Consider the following 17,927-nt stretch of genomic DNA (forward strand, 5'->3'; position numbering starts at 1 on the left):
TCGTAATAAGCTGTTTTGGATGAATAAGTTGTTTTGAATAAGTTGATTTTGAAAAAGAGGTCGTTAAAAGCTGATTTGCATAAATAAGCTGTTTTTTGAAAAGAGGTTGTAATAAGCTGTTTTGGATAAATAAGCTGTTTTTGAAAAAGACGTGGTAATAAGCTGTTTTGCATAAATAAGCTGTTTTGAATAAGTTGTTTTTGAAAAAGAGATCGTATTACGCAGTTTTGTATAAATAAGTTGTTTTGAATAAGTTGTTTTTGATAAAGAGATCGTATTACGCAGTTTTGTATAAATAAGCTGTTTTGAATAAGTTGTTTTTGAAAAAGAGGTCGTATTAAGCTATTTTGAATAAGTTGTTTTTAAAAAAAGAGATTGTAATAAGCTGTTTTGGATAAAGAAGTTGTTTTGAATAAGTTGTTTTTGAAAAAGAGGTCGTAATAAGTTGTTTTGCATAAATAAGTTGTTTTGAATAAGTTGTTTTTTGTAAAAGAGATCGTAATAAGTTGTTTTGAATAAGTTGTTTTTTGAAAAAGATATCGTAATAAGTTGTTTTGTATAAATAAGTTGTTTTGAATAAGCTGTTTTTTAAAAAAGAGATCGTAATAAGCTTTTTTTTTATTTATAAATAAGCTGTTTTTTAAAAATAGATCGTAATAATTTATTTTTTATGAGATAAGTTCTTTTGAATAAATTTCAAGATAAATTACAAAGTATAACACAATGTATTGTTTTTAAGAGAAAAAAAGGGTAAAATAGTAAAATTATAACATAAGCCCTCCATTTCCTTTCCTTGTTAGTTTTTTAACTCACAAACAAGGGGAAGGTTTTCCCTCCTTTCTCCCTTCCCTCCCTTTCCTTCCCTTCCCCTCCTTAGTCTTTCCTTTCCTTCCCCTCAAAACTCGCAAACAAAGCCCTAGTGTACTCTACCATCCAATTTGGACAATAAATTCTTAGGCCGGATACAATCGTTAACAACATGACCCAATTCTAAATAGTCTACAACTTGTGAATGAAAGTGATCTACTACTATTTTGGAATCAAGCTTAATGATTATATCTCACCTTCAGCAACATAAGTTGTGACTTGAATTTAGCAACTTTTGCCATGATAAAAATGCCATATTCATCTCTTAAAAGCGTACACCTTCACTGAAAAATGAAGCATTAACATTACACTTCAGTTTCCTATGAGGTGGTTTGTGCAACCGATCATCGCGTTTCTGCACAATTAGCTCCCTTCGATTTGCTTCCTTCAATTAGCTTAGAAAGAGTTTCGCTCGATGAATAATATTTGCAGGATTCTCCTTCATATTTTCCCACAACTGAAAGTTGTGACTTCTCCATATACTCCATAATATCGTGCACAATTTGTTGTGTTGCACCAGTATATGGTATGCCATCATCTTGAAGAAAATGTCCTTCATGACATCTGCATTCCATCATGGCAAGATGGTATGCACCATATCAAAGTGTCTTCTTCAATAGAATGTACTGAAAACATATTAGCATCCTCTTCATGTAACAAAGATTTCATAAGGTAGCGGTCTTATTCTTTAGCTTACTTAAGCCATAAATCCTTAACCACCAGGATGTGATTTAATAGGAAATATAGATGGTCTGATTGCATGATGATTTGGCTTTTTTACCCACTTGACATGCCAAACATTTATATTTTCACCACTTCCCATACAAGAAATAGGGAGTTTCAATTGTGTTGGTTAATTTTAATTTCTTAAAACAATGATAAATGTCTAGAAGTTAAAGGACTTACCACTAAATAACCAAAAACACTTTAAATAAGATGAATGTAAAGAACGAGCTAGCTAAAGAGGAGAATGGAAGAAAAAGACAGAGATTTTATACTAGTTTGTAAAAAATATTGCTACATCTAATCCTCCTTTTAAACAAGTATTCTTCGCTCTGCCTCTTTATGCAATGTGAGTATTCTTACTTGTTGTAGAAGTGACTTAAAATTGGATTTTGGAGTGCAAAATCATGTTTGCTGGAAGACCCAAAATCGACGCCTGATTTCTAGAGTTCGGGGCCCGATTTTGGCTGCCTTTGGGAGGCTTATTGTTCTGGAAAAATCGGCGCCCGATTTGGTAAAATCAGGTCCCGATTTTGCGTAACAGATTTTTTTAGAAACATATTTTTGGGCCAGGTTTGTTACAATTTTATGGGAGTTAGTTTTACTATAAATATAGACATTGTATCAGTGTAAACCTTGAGATAGAGGGGGCTGAAACAAGGGTTTAGAAAGGCAACAACAAAACTAGGGTTTGTGTAGAGTTTGTCTCTTTGGAACAAACACTAGGGTTTGATGGTTGATTCACCTTGGGAAACACTATTAGGATTGAATCTCTTGGTTACGGGAAGAGATTGGGGCTTTGGGTAAAATTAGGCGGGAGACTTATTCTTGTAACTCATTGACATCTCTTTTGTAACGTTACTCATCATATAGTGAAACGGAGGCCTGCTCTCTCCTCCAGACTAGGTCAATTTGGACCGAACTGGGTCAACAAATTCTTTTGTGTTCTCTCTTCTTTTCTCTCTCGCTGTTTTCTACTTTTGGCTTGTGTTTATAATTGTTCCATACACTTTGATTTTGGTTGCTTAATTATTTCTTGCTCCACACATCAAGTTTGTTATTAGTGTGTTTTCTCATCGAATTCACAACATTACTCAACCTTCCAAGGTCTTCTTCTACTAGAAACTTTCTGATCCTCCCAACAACTAATGACACACTTTAACCCACTTGGGTTGGCCTAGTGGTATTGGCTTGAGGCCTGTGAGTGTGCTCCTCTTTAAGGTCTCAGATTCGATTATCTCTGATGCCAATTTGAGTGGGCTAATTTAGCTTCTTTAAAAAAAAACTAATGACACACTTTTATAGACCAAAGGACACAATTTTATCTTGTCTTACATGATCTTTCTTGTAAAGCAATAACCAAATATCAAACCTTTGTTCAAAGTACTATTAGAGCCTTATTCATAAGATACTTGTACTTTTTTCCCTTTGTCTTTGGTTGTTTGAACATGATATCTATTTTATGAAGGACTTTTTAGAGAATCATCTCATTGTACTTCAGAAGATCATTATGAGGATAAGCAATCTAAGCTTTGAAATTTGAACTTTAGTTTGGTCCATTTAGACGATTGATTTGATTTCTTTCTTTGTGGATCATCTAGAGGATTGTTGAAGCCAGATGCTGGAACTTAACTTTCTTATGTTCGGGCCATTTAGAGCATCGTCGTTCCTAAATGATTGACTGATTTCCTTCATTGCTTTTATCAAGATGATTACTTAGGCACAAACAATGCTTTAGCTCCACCAACTTATCATTAAACGTCTCCATAAGTAGGGGTGATCAAATCCAAACCGAACTAAAATAAAACCGCAAACCGATCCAAAAAAACCGAAAACCACAAAAAAACCGAATATTTTTGGATGCGTCTGGATGTTATTTTGGAAAAACCGCTATGATCGGATCGGATTTCGGATTGCCTTTTCAAAAGCGAACCGAACCAAACCGAACCGCAAAAGTAAAATTTTAAACTTATTTATTATTTTATTAGTATTATACATTGCATCAATATATTTCTTATTGGTATTTAATCTTATATATTGCATTAATTTAATCTATATTATTACTACTTCATCTATTTCAAATATAATGAATCATTTTCATTGTGTAATGTTATCTTTTTTAATAAATTTGTGTCATATTTTGTATCAAACCTATTATTTTACTGTGTATGAGTAATATTAATATTAATAAAAAAATTACATGTTGCACTTTGGATATCCAAAAACCAATCCAAATTAAACCGCATATATTTGGATCGGATCGGTTCGGATTTTTTTAACATAATCATCCAAACCGAACCGAACCGCACATGATTTTTATTTTAGATCGGTTGACTTTTTACCTCAAAACCGATCCAAACTGGACCGCGAACACCCCTATCCATAAGTATCTTTAAGCTGAGTTTGATGAAAAGAGGGTAATGATAAAAATATCTTATGATTTAAAGATCAATTTGTTGAAAATAAATAAATAAAGGACTAACTCGTTACAAACATCTAACTTAAAAAACTACAAAAGGTATTTGGTCTAACTTAATATTTCCATGAGTAAAAGAAGACTGTATCTTTAATTTTTAGTTCAAGTATACGACTTTTAAAAAAAATTTGTCCTAAAATCTTCTCTACTTTGAATTGTAGCACCATCGTCTCTTCACCCAAAAAATATATTATATACATGGGCGGACCTGAATAGGTCCTGGTGTGGCAAGTGCCACACCAAACCCAAATCCAATTTTTTTTTTTTTTGTTTGGTCAAAATTGGTACTCTTGATTCTTGAATTATTGCACAATACACAGAAAACAGAGAACTCACAACTCACGTACCAGTACCATTGAGTGTTAAAAAACCTTAAACTAGTTATTATTATTATTCAAACAAGTACTAGGAATAGCCCACAACTTGCAGTGCCTTCAATGTAGCAGAAAGAGAGTTGTTCTTCCTTTGCTTCATGGCTCACGTTATGCACTTATTTATATTGTAGTTTGCCTTTGTAAGCTTGCAATATAGCCGATGTGGGATTTAGTATCTATCTATCTATATTTTACAAAGCACATGCATATAAAAATAATAATAAGTAATATATGTTTTTTGTTATTACCAAGCTATATTTTTTTGTGCTACTTGTTGGAAAGTGGTTTTACAAAAGACAGAAGTATTGAGTTTTTATCGTTAGCTTTGTCAAGCTATTATTAGGTTTTGACTACTAAAATTGATTTTATATACTTTTAAATTGAAATTGTATCAGAATGAAAAATATGCGAAGAGTCAACTAAGTAACAAGATGTGTGATCAATGGTTAAATGATCGTCTTGTAGCATATATAGAAAGAGATGTCCTTAGAACAATTTAGTAATGATGTAATTTTATCTCATTTTCAACAAATGAAAAATAGAGTATTTTCTTTGTAATTATGGTTGCTACAACTACTTATAATATAACTTCTTATTAAATTTAGGTTTATTTAATTTTTTGACAAAAAAATTTGTGCCCCACCAACATTGTAAGTCCAGATCCGCCCATGATTATATAAAAAATGAAATGTAAAGCAAAGCACGGAGTGCCTTAGCTTCACATAATTTTCTTTCGGGACATGCTAACTAATACCTCTGAGACACTATTTAAGAAAGTAAAAAATAGAATTTTTTCATTGAAAACGATTTTTTTACTTTTATAAAGTTGAATATACCACTTTTCATCAATTTCTAATACAATATTTGTTCCTTTAACTGGTGTTTGAGAGATACTCTTTAACATTTCTCTTTTCTTTAACATTTCCCTTTTCTCAAAAACTAATGACAGTTGTTCTTTAGGCATCCAGTAAAGTTGAACACTTTTTAAATCAAGCGAACCAATTTATAAAGTGTTTCAACTGATTTCCAAAATTCCGAACGACAGTTAACCGTTGTTCGGTGGATGACTGAGACTGAGAGCAATCATTAAGTGCCTAAAGAGCAACCGTAAAAGCTATATGCGTAGTGGGCATTAAATGGGTTTATCCATGGACAAATGAATGGAGTGATGGGCCAAGAGAGATGGGATGGGCCCATTAACAAAAGGTTGTATTGGGCTTTAATGGATTGAAATCACGTTTATTTTCTTTTTTTTTCAATCCACAAAAATCACGTTTATTTTCTAAAAATTGTTGTTCACACTTCAAATAAGCTTGAAACACATCAGAAAAAGACGTAAATGTCCATCGACAATTAACTGCCGTCGGTTAAAATCCATTGGCAGTTAACTGCCGATGAGGTTATATTGGTAAATTACTAGTGTTTCCTAGCATTGAGTGAAGTGTGAACAACATTCTTCTTATTTTCTTGTTCTATATAAAAAAAAATTAAAAATAAAATAAAATATTACCAAAAATAATTGAATTATTTTTAGGTCCAACTAAGTATTTGAATTTTGAGGTATTGATCGGGTGTGATAGACACCCTCTTTCTAACACTATTCTAAACACCACTATGTTATTTGGTGAAATTTATATAAGCCTCGCATTTTATAAATTGATCTCACATAAAATATTTAAGATTCAGATGAATTTCACATAATAAGATGATGAACGATTGTTAAAAAGTGTATTAGAAAGAAAAAAAATTGCATTTCTCATACTTAAAATACAATTCAAAATATAAATTGTCCCACTTTGACCCACAACTTATAAATCGTCACATAATTAAACATAATTAAACCAATATTACCAAACATAAGTTTTATAACTTGTATTATATATATGTTTACATAAAAAAAAATGTATTATATATGTTCTTATCACAATTGGTTTCTCAAATTTGTTAGAAAATCACGAGGATAATGATCATGATTGTTTTATGAAATAAAGTGAGAGGAGATATTAAGCTTTATGTTTGATTCATCGTTGAAGTGAATTGAACACTCACTTTAAACTGATCTCTCAATAATATATGAAATGATTTTGAAGATGAATTTTGCAGAGTTTTAAATCAGAGAAGCATCCATTTTATGTACTTTACAAAATTACAATTGTAAATGGTGTTCTATTTATTGTAGAGAACAACATGCGTCACTTGAAGTCTTCACAAAAACTTAAGCTTTTTTTTCGTCAATGATTCAAACATAAAGGTGTATTGATTCATGAATAAACACATCCAAACATTGTGTGAAAAATGAATATGCCCCATCAAACAAATTTTATAACCAGCGTGGTCCAAGTTTTACGCATCTAGGTCATTCAAACTAGTGGTGATGAGTTCGATTTCTGATGAGCGTGGAGTCGTAGACGATGTTAGGAAAATCCATTGGAAAAATTGCCAATTTTATTATAATATATAACAAAAATTCAGACCATTAAAAACATTTAGTGTCCATTTAGAATCAAATGAGATTTTAAGAGTCAATAAAGTGTAACGTGCTCATGATAAATGAAAATAGATTTCTTCATCTATTAAAAAAAAAGAATGTGTTTGATATCAAATGTTTGTTAGTGACATTTTACCTGTTCATAACTCCCTTGTACTAGTTTTGACATCATAAGTATCTTCTTGATTTTGACACATTCTTGGATGCCTTGACCACTATAACTTAGATGAAACCAAAAAAAGAAAAGCGATCTCCTATATCATTTTAAACTAAATTTTCCTTTGGGAAACTTAGATGATTATTTGACCCTTTCTCTTTTTTTTTTCTTTTAAAAAATAAACTAATTTGATCTTGAACAACTTATTGAATGACACACATAAACATAACATGGCTACAAAAATGTTTTCCTAAAACATGTTATAAATATATTTATTAAAAAAAAAAAACATGTTATAAATATTATTCAGGTGTATGATTGATATTGCTTTGTGTGCTGTTCCATGCCTTTGGATGAATGAAGTTGTGGCCTCAAATTACTTAAATAAACAATATAGAATAGAATGAAGAGAAATAAGAAATTTATGATAAAAAAAATTGTGTATACTTCAGCTAGAAGACATAAATTTTTTGGTTTTTAGTTGACTAGTGCTGGTGGCACTGAGCTGTGAATGTGATGCCATACTTCATCAATTATATCAGCCGTGCACCTACACACATTTTTCTTCTTTGTTCTCTTTGGTTATTTATTACATCTTTTTTTGACAAAAGTTTGTTTATTATATAAAGATTGAGTAGTTGACTCATACAAATAATTAAATAGTGGCCTTTAGTTGTGTTTTTTAAAAGGAATGTAGTAGCTTAGAAGACTATAATATTAAGATGAATAATTGCATACTACAAAATTCATGTGCTATATTAGTTGAAAAAGAAGAACTAGTATTAAATATGAACTGCATTTGGGAGTGTTTTGATGGCTTAGCAGATGAAAAGTTATTTGACACAAGAATAGTATTCTTTCCCATGTGCTGCCATCAGGGATGAAGTCTTTGCTGTCAAAACTATGAAGATTTACTTCATGTCCTGACATTGTTGCCTGCATTACAATTACAATGTCCTTTTCATTTGTTGATGACCACTGAAATGCCAGCCACTCAACAACAGAAAAGTTTTGTTATTTTTTTATTTTTTGATTACTTTCCTTTGTCCACTTTTGTGTTTGGAGACAAATTAAAAGACACTAAATTTAATAAGCAATGATTAGGAGAGACTCCTTGAATAATTAAGTACTTTATATTTTCTATTCTAATTCTATTAATCATTATCTTCATAATTGTTATGAACATGTGGTTGGCATCGTAGCAAATGGTTAAAGGCTTGATATCCAACAATTGCGTATAGACAAAATCCAGACGGGGTGGAACAGAACTCACCTTATGTGTCCATGTTTTCGGACGAAGAGTAGTTGTTTCAAAACAGCAGTGGATACTTCGTTCCTATAACATGGTTATCAAAACAAATATTCACTTAATTCATTTTCTGAAATCCAGAGAGTCCAAGCAAAAGAGTTCATATTGAAATTTCATCTTGGGTTTCCCCCTCACTTAAATGAATGAACAGAAATGATGGTAACTGATCACCAATGTGCCCACAACATTTATACCAAGCTATCGATTTTCAACCATGTGAAAACAAAAAGTAAAAACAAGTTAAATCACCTCAAGAAGTAGATGCTATGGTTTTTTTTATTCACACTCAGTGGAACTAGACCAAAATTCATGGCATAATAATCAACACTTTTGACTCCTAAATTAACACCACAATGAATCATGAAACAAAACAAAAACATTACTGATGTACACAAAAGAAAAAGGTGTAATTAGAAGAATTTCTGATTACAGTAAATTAACTTGAATATGAGTGGAACAACTGCACCTAAAGGTTGTGCAAAAAAATGTAGTGTCAAGGTGCATATTCATGTTCAAGTGTTGGTTGTGTTCTTGTAACCGTTGCAGCAGGTGCTTTTGTTTCTCCAACAGATGCCATTTGAAGAGTTTCTCCTGAATCTGCAGCCCTCTCCATACCTTGCATTTTCTTCTTGTGTTTGTATTTGTTTATACACAAAACTAGAAATGATAACAAAACCAACAATAACAATCCCCCAACAACAGAACCAACAATAATCCACACCTTTTTACTACTCTTCTTCTCACCTTTTCCTTGACCATGTGGTGTAGGAGAAACTGGTCCAGGTGCACCATTGGACTTGACCACTATAGAAAAATGACCTTGTTGTGAAGTAGAACATGTGTTACCTCCTTTTACATTGCTGAAATTGGAAGAACCTTGCAAATCAAACCAAACACATTTTGCAACAGTTCCATGAGGTACTGATTGAACAACTTGGAACTTGACCAAAATGTTGTCACCAGAAGCATTTACATTAAGTTCTGGTAAATTTGTAGCTGACAAATTTGCAGCATCATAAGCTAATAGTCCCAAAACCGGTGCCAAGTAAGTGTAATTAGGCAAAGGATAATACTTGTTTGACAATTTACCTAGATTTTGATACACAAAAACCAATCTTTCAACATAAGGTGTCACAATGAGTCCAGTGGGAATTTCAAACTCATTGTACATGTCAAACCCTTTTCTCCTTAAACTTCCACTCCTTAATCTTAATGCTGCAACCTTAACTCCGGTTAAATTTGAAGGAAGTTGAGTTGCATTGTAAACAGTACCTGTTTTCGGATTCACCAACGCCTTGTAAGCATATTGTTGGAGAATTGCATCCAAAGCCTTTGCTTCTTTATTTGAAGAAGATTGAGCCATAACATGAGGAAGTGATTCAACGCATAGAAAAGCAAGAAGCAAAACAAGCATCATTGTGCTTGGATAAGGAAACTTCATGAATAATTCAGCTCAATGTGACTCTTTGTCTATTTGGTTTGCACCTTGTACTCAAAACTATAACTCCAATGCAATATTATAGCATATACCATCAACAACGAATACTTGACAACAAGATTGTAACTGAAGGAAATGCAATAAATTTCTTCAAAAGGGGTCTTTAAAGATTGAAACTTGGAGGCACGTTTTGCTTTGTTAAAGAAAAATATTCACTTGGGGGGGTATGTATTAGTATTAAAGCAGCTTTGAAGATTTCAACCGTTGCAAAATGCTAATCTTTTCTCTCAAGAATCCTTGCAAAAAGCAACAAGGCCAAATAGGTAAAAACTCACTCAATATACTTGACAATCTTCTTCTAGTTCTAGTGTTCTACCCTTCAAGGCATCTCTCTCTCTCTCTCTCTCTCTCTCTCTAAAGTAACAATTTTGAGAACAAAAAAACCTGAAGAAACTGAAAATCAATGTTGTAGATCAAAATGAGATTCTGAGTAGCAGATCCATGACCCTTTTAGATTTTCTTTGATATTCACCAAGAGACAAGGTAAATAAAGATAATTATTACCTTAAAAAAACTGTCTTTATTTGAGGGTTTTCAACAGCTGTCACCTATGTACTTGAACTGAAAAAACACAACAAACAGCTTCAAACTTTGAGTGTCTCATCCAACAAAACAAGAAAGCTTCTTGGTTTGTGTATGCCAATAATCTTCAAGAAAATCATCACTGCTTGTAGCTTAGAGCAACAGCTCCTATTGCAAAAAGCTAGTGGACAATGACGTGTCCAAGTTGATTTCTATTTTTTTTTCTTTATGGTTTGAACAGTGAATGAATGTGAACGAGTTTATAGTGGAAGAGAAAAATAAGCTATTTTTGTGTAAAATGCAAGCTGGTTTTGTGACTTTTTGAGGAAAGAGTGAGTGAGAGAAAAAAGAACAAGTAGAGAGATAAGTTGTGAGTTTTAGAGCTTTAGATGGAGACTGGGGGGCTCACCAACCAAACCACCAGCAAAGAAATAGTGATGAATGATAATAAAAGACAGAAAGGCCATGTGAGAAAATAAAGATCAATGGGAAACAGAATGAAAGTGTTTATGTTTCTTAATATTAAATGTTTTGCCAACTTAAGTTGATATTGATAAAGGCTCGATATTTGATACGATACGGATATGATACGATCCCGATATATCGATTGATGATAAAAAAAAGTGATAAAAAGAGAACATCATGTATTCCACGCGTATCGGTTTTCCTCCGCTTATCCCTCATGTATCCCTGATATATTTGAAAAGTATCGGTCAATTTTTTTTAAAAAATAAAATTTAATCTTCGGATATTCTCTTGATACGCATCGAGTCGTATCAGACAAGTATCAGTACATGATACGTATCAGATATCAGTACGTCATCTATTTTGAAGTATATGTGATTTAGAGAATACTGATAATAAAAAAATTACTCATCATATTTTTAAGGATGCCGATTCAACTACAACGATTAATGTTAAAGATTGTAAATATTTTATGAATCTTGAAGTTTGTTCAGATGTGACGAATTCCAAAGATCAACTCGTTGTAATAAAAAAAAAAATCAAAATTTTGTTTTAAAGTTTTGATGTTATGGAAAATGATTTTAATAGTACTAATATGCAAGTACATTAAAATGCCTTTTCGGTGTACTACCTTACATAAAATAACGTGTATATATTATATACCGACAAAACAAATGGTTAAATATGTTCCAATTCCTTGCATATATGCAAGCTTATGATATTAATCCCTACTTTGATTTTTCATAAATTTTTTGGTCCCCCATGTTTTTACCAAAGCACCAAACTGAACTATCCACTATGGCTCCTTGAAAAGAAGAGGTGACCCTTGTTTGCTAGAAAATATACGGTCTAAGAAATTGAAATGTCCCCAAGCACGCGTTTATGAAAGAGTAATAATATTTGTATAAATAATGATAACTTTTGTGACAATCTTCTTTTTCTCTTTTTTTTATTGGTAAAAAACAATAGAGAAAAAAAAGGAAGAGAGATGATAAGAACATCATGTGAGTATGACAGAGAAAGTTGTTACAAAGTGATTGCACAAATGTCCTCGTAAGCTTAACTCAGTGGTATGGACATTGCATAAAATATGCAAGGTCCGGGGTTCGAACCCTGGCCACCACCAATAAAAGTGATTGCACAAATATCATTTCTATTATTAGAAGCACAATTTTAAGGAGTTGAGATTTATTGACACTTGCTAAAGTAACATATATTATAAATTCCTAAATTATAAGACGTTTTGGCATTTCACAAATATTAAGAAATATAATTAATTTTGTATGAAAAAAAAGATATTGTGAGTTTTTTTTTTAAGGTAAAGATATCGTGATTTGTTTTACAAAATTGTCCTTAATAAATTGTATGAAAAAGATAAATTAAAGAATTGAAGAAGAAAAGGTAATAAATGGTATTGTACTAATTTTTTTGAAAGATGAAAAATCAATATTGGATATATCTACGCACAATTTTTTTTTAGTAATGTACACGTTAATTTTACTACAAATTTATCTTAGTATATGTGAAACGTGTTTATAAGAAAGATGGAGGGAGTATATTAAATGGATTAAAACGAAAACAAAAGTACATTACAAAATCTAAATTAAAAAAAAAAAAGTCTTGGTTCGAATGGTGAACTTTGGATTCTAAATAGTTCTAGAATGATATCAAGGTTGACTTCATGAAATTCATAAAAAGATGAATCCATAGAGATTGAATGAATTTTGACTAATATTCCCAATTGTGTGCATGTACAAAGTGCTATCAAATTTTTAATAAAACATATTGAGGGTGATTTCGGAATGATGATTTAAAGGGTTTTGGAAACATGATGTTATAGTCTAATAGGGCATAGTGCGACATATAATTAGACAGAAGGGAAGGATATGCAGTAATGAAGGAGCATTACCTTGGGTGATTAAGCACTGAAATGGTGCTATTTGAAAATAAAGGATGGGAAAGGTTCCCAGTAAAAAAACAGAAAGTTAAAATTACTATTCTCAATGCAGACACATGTTGTAGTGAAATTATGAAGAACCAATATTTGCTACTGAAAGGTTAAATAAACGTACAAAATATAACATTCTTTAGTTATTTTACATGAACTCGGTAATTGTAACCTGTTTCATACCATTAATTTCTTGGCATGTGAACAAAATTGAATGTAATGAACTCAAATTGCCATGGATTAGCTCCAGAAGGTGGGGGAAACTCAGTACTTCCTCCTTTCTTTTGCGCGCTTACGAGTACTCTTACCTTGGATCTTCCACTTTTCATTCCCAGCTGGTCGCCTGTGCTCTTCAATTTCTCGAACCTTCCGCTTCCTATAAAAGATGTTAATAAGAGGAAAAGTAAGTGCCTAAAAAGCATAAGAGCAACCAGGAACAAGTTTCTAATATCAATAAAAAAGATTCTTGTTTTATCCATATAAGTAAGTTTAATATGCACAATGCACATAATTTGAACCTTAAACCTTTCTGTTTACCAATATTATTTCCTGTTGATGCATAATATTTGATCTTGGAAACTACTTTAGCCAACATTGAAGTTGTTGAGTAACCAATCAAACAACATGACCTATCAAAGTGGTTACATAATTTTTAATTGCGTATCAGTTGCAATTGCATCTACAGTACTCTAGCTACCGCCAAACCATTATGAGCATACTCTAGCTACCGCCAAATCATTATGAGCATATTTTTCATGCCATACACTTGTTTAGCAGAAGGACCGCAGCAAAAATAAAACGATAATACCACACTCTAATGGAAATTTCCAATATTGATTCACTCAAATGAAGGCTAGCTAGAACAAGCACATACAAAATGGATGCATTGCATGCTCTTTTAAACTTAACCAGGCAAATATGTTTTCCAATGCCTATCTTACCTGTAAGCTGAAAGGTTTTGATCAGAAAGCAACTCATCTGCAATTGATTCTTTCCTCTCACTCTTTGTTAGTCTGCCTGAGTAGTAGTCCAGTGGAGAACATACCATTGTTCCCACCTGATCATATTCAAATCACAAGAAAAAGGTTAAAAGATGTTGAACAGAAATCAAATTTTGATGGGACGCACAACAACTCTGAACTTGCCTGAAAGTACTTTGGAAGAGCCTTTGATTTTGAACCACTCTTCTTGTAGTGCCGCTTTGGATCAATAGCATCCCTCAACTATGAGCATCAACCAATATATAGATATCAAAGTGTAAGGATCATATTACCCGCAAATGAAGCCATGAGAGAAATTGTGCACACACAATAAAGTTAGTTGGCTTGACATAAATTGATGGATACATTGAAATCCATGTTAGCAAATACTGTGAAAATATGTCTATAACTATTTTAAAATGTATAGACATGAACCAATGAACTATGGTCTTAACATTTCTCATTACACTTTCAATGTACACATCCATCGGCATTGCAGTTTATATCACAATGTAAAGAAAGTCTGACATCAATATTCTTATCAACGTATAAATTCAATTTATAGATCAGGGCTAATAATTATTTGTTGGGGTAAAAACTCAAGTGAAGTAGCCAAATCCACGGATCATTGAAAACTTAATATCACCGGCAAGAAGAATGAGACCAATACTATGAGAAGAATAATTGTAAGGCAACATTAACCTATCTAGCTTAAAAATAACTACTCTCCTAAATCTAACTGAAATGATAAACACCACATCTTTGCAAAAAGTAGTATCCTACACTTGTTTTTCATTATTTCTTATCACCTAGAATGCTAGCGCACGTGTATAATAAGATGCTTATCAGCTTAATCTAAGCAAATATGACATCGTCATATTGAAAATGAATATATTTCAGATTCACGTTGAAGGGGAGGGAGGATAATAAAAGATAATGTCCAAACTCAAGCACCTGTAGTAATTTCAGATCTCTCTGCAACTCAGGGGAGATGGTTGGAGCAGGCATGTCAAACCTGGTATAGATTTAAATATAATTAGATAACTCCCATTAATGATTTCTAAACAGAGAGAAATCAAAGGAAATACACAACAACAACAACAACAACCAAGGCTTATCCCACGAAGTGGGGTTGGCTACATGGATCAAACAACATCATAATGCTCCATCATATGCTAAACGAAATATATTTGATTAAAAACAAAACCTGTTACTAAATGCCCCGGTTAGTGTAAAAATGATATAGACAATCTTCAATCAAAAGATTTCAACCTTAGTTGCATTAAGAAACAGTAACATACTTAAGATCATAATCTATTGCATACCATTGTTTCCCAGCAGTATCCTTAACTTGCTGTCTAAGTAACTTGTTTAATTTTGTGGGATCGTTGGGAGGAACAAATAGGCCATTAACCAATTCTGAAATGGGTTTCGAAATAGTGGTACTTGTTTGAGATGTGGTATGAAATGGATCACCTTTTGACTTTGACAGAGATGGTATAGGCAACTGTGGTTGCCATGAGAGGCCAACCACTGGCTTTTTCTCTGGCATTCCTGAAACAAAATGAAATGCACAGTGAAATTCCAAAACCAAATCCAAAATGATGTGAATGAAATAAACTTAAGGCCTGAGTGATTCTTTTAGTTGCAATGGAAAAAAAAAACTTAAGCCTACATAAAACTACATAAAATCAAAGCTCAAGTAAAATCATTCACAACAAAACCTACATAAGCCTAAAAAATCAAAGCCTAAAAACTTAGGCTCAAATAAACTTAAGCCTAAAAAAACCAAAGCTCAAGCTGAATGATAATTCATAAAACTACATAAAATAAAATCATTTAAAAAATGCAATGAAAAAAAAGCCAAATATTATATTATGTCAAACAAATAAACTTAAGACCTAAGTAATTCTTTAGATGGAAGAATCTACCAATCAGTTTCACAAAAGTGATGACATGAATGAAATTGAATGCACATAAACTATTGTTGGCAAAAATACTAATAGTCATTCCAGAAAATTGGAGAATCAATTGGCTTACCTTAGAGAGTGAGTCGTTGAGCAGGAGGCAGTAGCTGGTTGTTGTCTTGTTTGTTGAGAGACGTGAGGAAAGAGAAGTGAAGGCAAAATTGCCTTCTGTTTGTGGAGTAATTCTGGAAACCGCCGTTCTCTCCCCAGGCTCGTTTTTCTTTCTCTATGCTTTTATTTCTTATTTATATTTTAATCCCTGCAAATAGAGGTATTTAAATTTTAGTCTATGAATTTATTAATAATTTCAAAACTTACCTGCAAATATTAATCACTTAAAATTTAGTATTCCGACCAGATTTGTGAGAGCGATTCATATTTTAAGTGATTAATATTTGTAAGTCAGATTTGAAAGGATTAGTATGTTTAAGGACTAAAATTCAAATGATCCCTATTTGCAAGGGCAAAATGTATAAATAAGCCTGTACTATTAGTAAGTTCAAATGATCGATGTTTTAAAAAATTAAACTAATAATTTTGAGCAACTGCTTAAAATCTCATTTCACATTATGTAGTCCTCAAATTAAATAAGTTTTCAAAATTATTTCTTTTTGACACCAAAAGTTGCATACAGTAAACTAGTTCCAAGAAGATTATCCCATAGCTGACCACTTCTAAGTTCTAAGAAGTCGGTTTAAATTAGTCTAAACACATTCATTTGACTAGCCTAACTACGACATGCATATAAAAAGTAAGATAAAAGTATAAAATAGTGAAAATAAATTTGTTTGATTCATGTATGTCTTTTACAATGTACAAGATAAACATTTACATGCAAATATATTCCTACTTACCAGAATGATGTGGCATACAACATCTAGCCTCACTTGTATAGTTTTGTGGGTAGTGCATTGGTTTTCCATCGTTAAGGATTTCATGGCACCCCACATTTGACTATCAACTTCCTCCTTCACGGCATGTTAAAATGCTGGGAGAATTTCTCAGGTTACAAAGATTTTGTCCGTGAGAAGTGGAGTAGTTATCATTTGGAAGGTTGGGGTGGTTTTGTTTTGAAAGAAAAATTGAAGTTAATTAAAAGTGATTTAAAAGAATGGCATCAACGTCATTCCAAGAATTTACCGTCTAGGATCTCAATTTTGAAGGATCGTATTTCCACGTTAGAATTGAAAAGTGAATCCGATAGATTGGAGGATGAGGAGTTAGAGGAGCTTCATGATCAGTCTGCGGAATTGTTCTCGCTATCTCGGATAAATGCTAGTATTTGTTGGCAACAGTCGCGGATGCAATGGTTAAGCGAAGGAGATGCAAACACAAAGTTCTTTCACAGTACCATGTCTAGTAGGAAACGCAAAAATGCTATTCAATTTATTATGGTGAATGGCGGCCTTGTGGAGGGGGTTGAAAATGTTCGATCGGCTGTTTACTCTCATTTTTCTACTCATTTCCAGTCTTGTCCCGTTAATCGACCGACGATGTTTAACCTTCAATTTCAGTCGTTAACCACTTGTCAAGGTGCTGGTTTGGTTAAACCTTTTTCGGTGGAGGAGGCGAAGGCTGCTGTTTGGGAATGTGATAGTTATAAATGCCCGGGTCCGGATGGTATTTCCTTTGGTTTCATTAAAGATTTTTGGGATATGTTGAAGGAAGATATCATGCGTTTTTTGGTGGAGTTTCATAGAAATGGAAAATTGACCAAAGGCATAAATAGTACATTCATAGCTCTTATTCCTAAGGTGGACAATCCTTAACATCTGAACGACTTTCGTCCTATTTCTTTGGTGGGTAGTATGTATAAAATTTTAGCAAAGATACTTGCAAACAGGCTCAGAGTGGTGATTGGTTCGTTAATTTCGGATTCTCAGTCGGCATTTATTAAAGGGAGGCAGATTCTTGATGGTATATTGGTGGCTAATGAGGTTGTCGATGAAGCAAGAAAATGCAAGAAAGAGTTGATTATGTTTAAGGTTGATTTTGAGAAAGCTTACGACTCTATTGATTGGAGTTATCTGGATGATGTGATGGTGCGAATGGGGTTTCCGACTCTTTGGCGTAAGTGGATTAAGGAGTGTATTGGGTCTTGAAAAGGTCATAAATGTGCAAAGCTTTCCACAAACGTGTTTCCTTACTTGTAG

At 32.6% G+C, this 17,927-nt stretch overlaps 3 protein-coding genes across 3 annotated transcripts; 1 reads left to right on the plus strand and 2 right to left on the minus strand.

Moving 5' to 3' along the window:
• Positions 1 to 8,639: 8,639 nt before the first annotated feature.
• On the minus strand, positions 8,640 to 9,835 carry LOC146908421 (uncharacterized). The gene has a single exon (XM_085723250.1). It carries the CDS (start codon positions 9,833 to 9,835, stop codon positions 8,888 to 8,890), a length of 948 nt encoding a protein of 315 aa, XP_085579376.1. The 3' UTR covers positions 8,640 to 8,887.
• Positions 8,783 to 16,023, minus strand: LOC146908422 (rRNA-processing protein fcf2-like). Its single transcript, XM_085723251.1, has 6 exons — positions 15,848 to 16,023; positions 15,133 to 15,361; positions 14,762 to 14,822; positions 13,973 to 14,050; positions 13,769 to 13,884; positions 8,783 to 13,203 (listed from the first exon to the last, which is right to left on the minus strand). Exons 2-6 carry the CDS (start codon positions 15,357 to 15,359, stop codon positions 13,092 to 13,094), a joined length of 594 nt encoding a protein of 197 aa, XP_085579377.1. The 5' UTR covers positions 15,360 to 15,361; positions 15,848 to 16,023; the 3' UTR covers positions 8,783 to 13,091.
• A 728-nt stretch (positions 16,024 to 16,751) lies between these two features.
• LOC146908423 (uncharacterized) lies at positions 16,752 to 17,543 on the plus strand. Its single transcript, XM_085729268.1, has one exon. The coding sequence runs from the start codon at positions 16,752 to 16,754 to the stop codon at positions 17,541 to 17,543; it is 792 nt and encodes a 263-aa protein (XP_085585394.1).
• The last annotated feature ends 384 nt before the right edge of the window (positions 17,544 to 17,927 follow it).

The sequence above is a fragment of the Medicago sativa genome, chromosome 7 (genome assembly GCF_051527215.1).
Source record: "Medicago sativa cultivar Bolivia chromosome 7, Bolivia_mono, whole genome shotgun sequence".
NCBI classification, from domain to species: domain Eukaryota; kingdom Viridiplantae; phylum Streptophyta; class Magnoliopsida; order Fabales; family Fabaceae; genus Medicago; species Medicago sativa.

Bases quoted from the DNA above. Each gene is read 5' to 3' on its own strand.
- LOC146908423 (XM_085729268.1), top strand. From the start codon at position 16,752: ATGTTAAAATGCTGGGAGAATTTCTCAGGTTACAAAGATTTTGTCCGT.
- LOC146908421 (XM_085723250.1), bottom strand. From the start codon at position 9,835: ATGAAGTTTCCTTATCCAAGCACAATGATGCTTGTTTTGCTTCTTGCT.
- LOC146908422 (XM_085723251.1), bottom strand. From the start codon at position 15,359: ATGCCAGAGAAAAAGCCAGTGGTTGGCCTCTCATGGCAACCACAGTTG. The intron at 14,823-15,132 runs GTATGCAATAGA...AATCTATACCAG, and splicing joins GATACTGCTGGGAAACAATG to GTTTGACATGCCTGCTCCAA. The intron at 13,885-13,972 runs GCAAGTTCAGAG...GAATATGATCAG, and splicing joins CTCTTCCAAAGTACTTTCAG to GTGGGAACAATGGTATGTTC.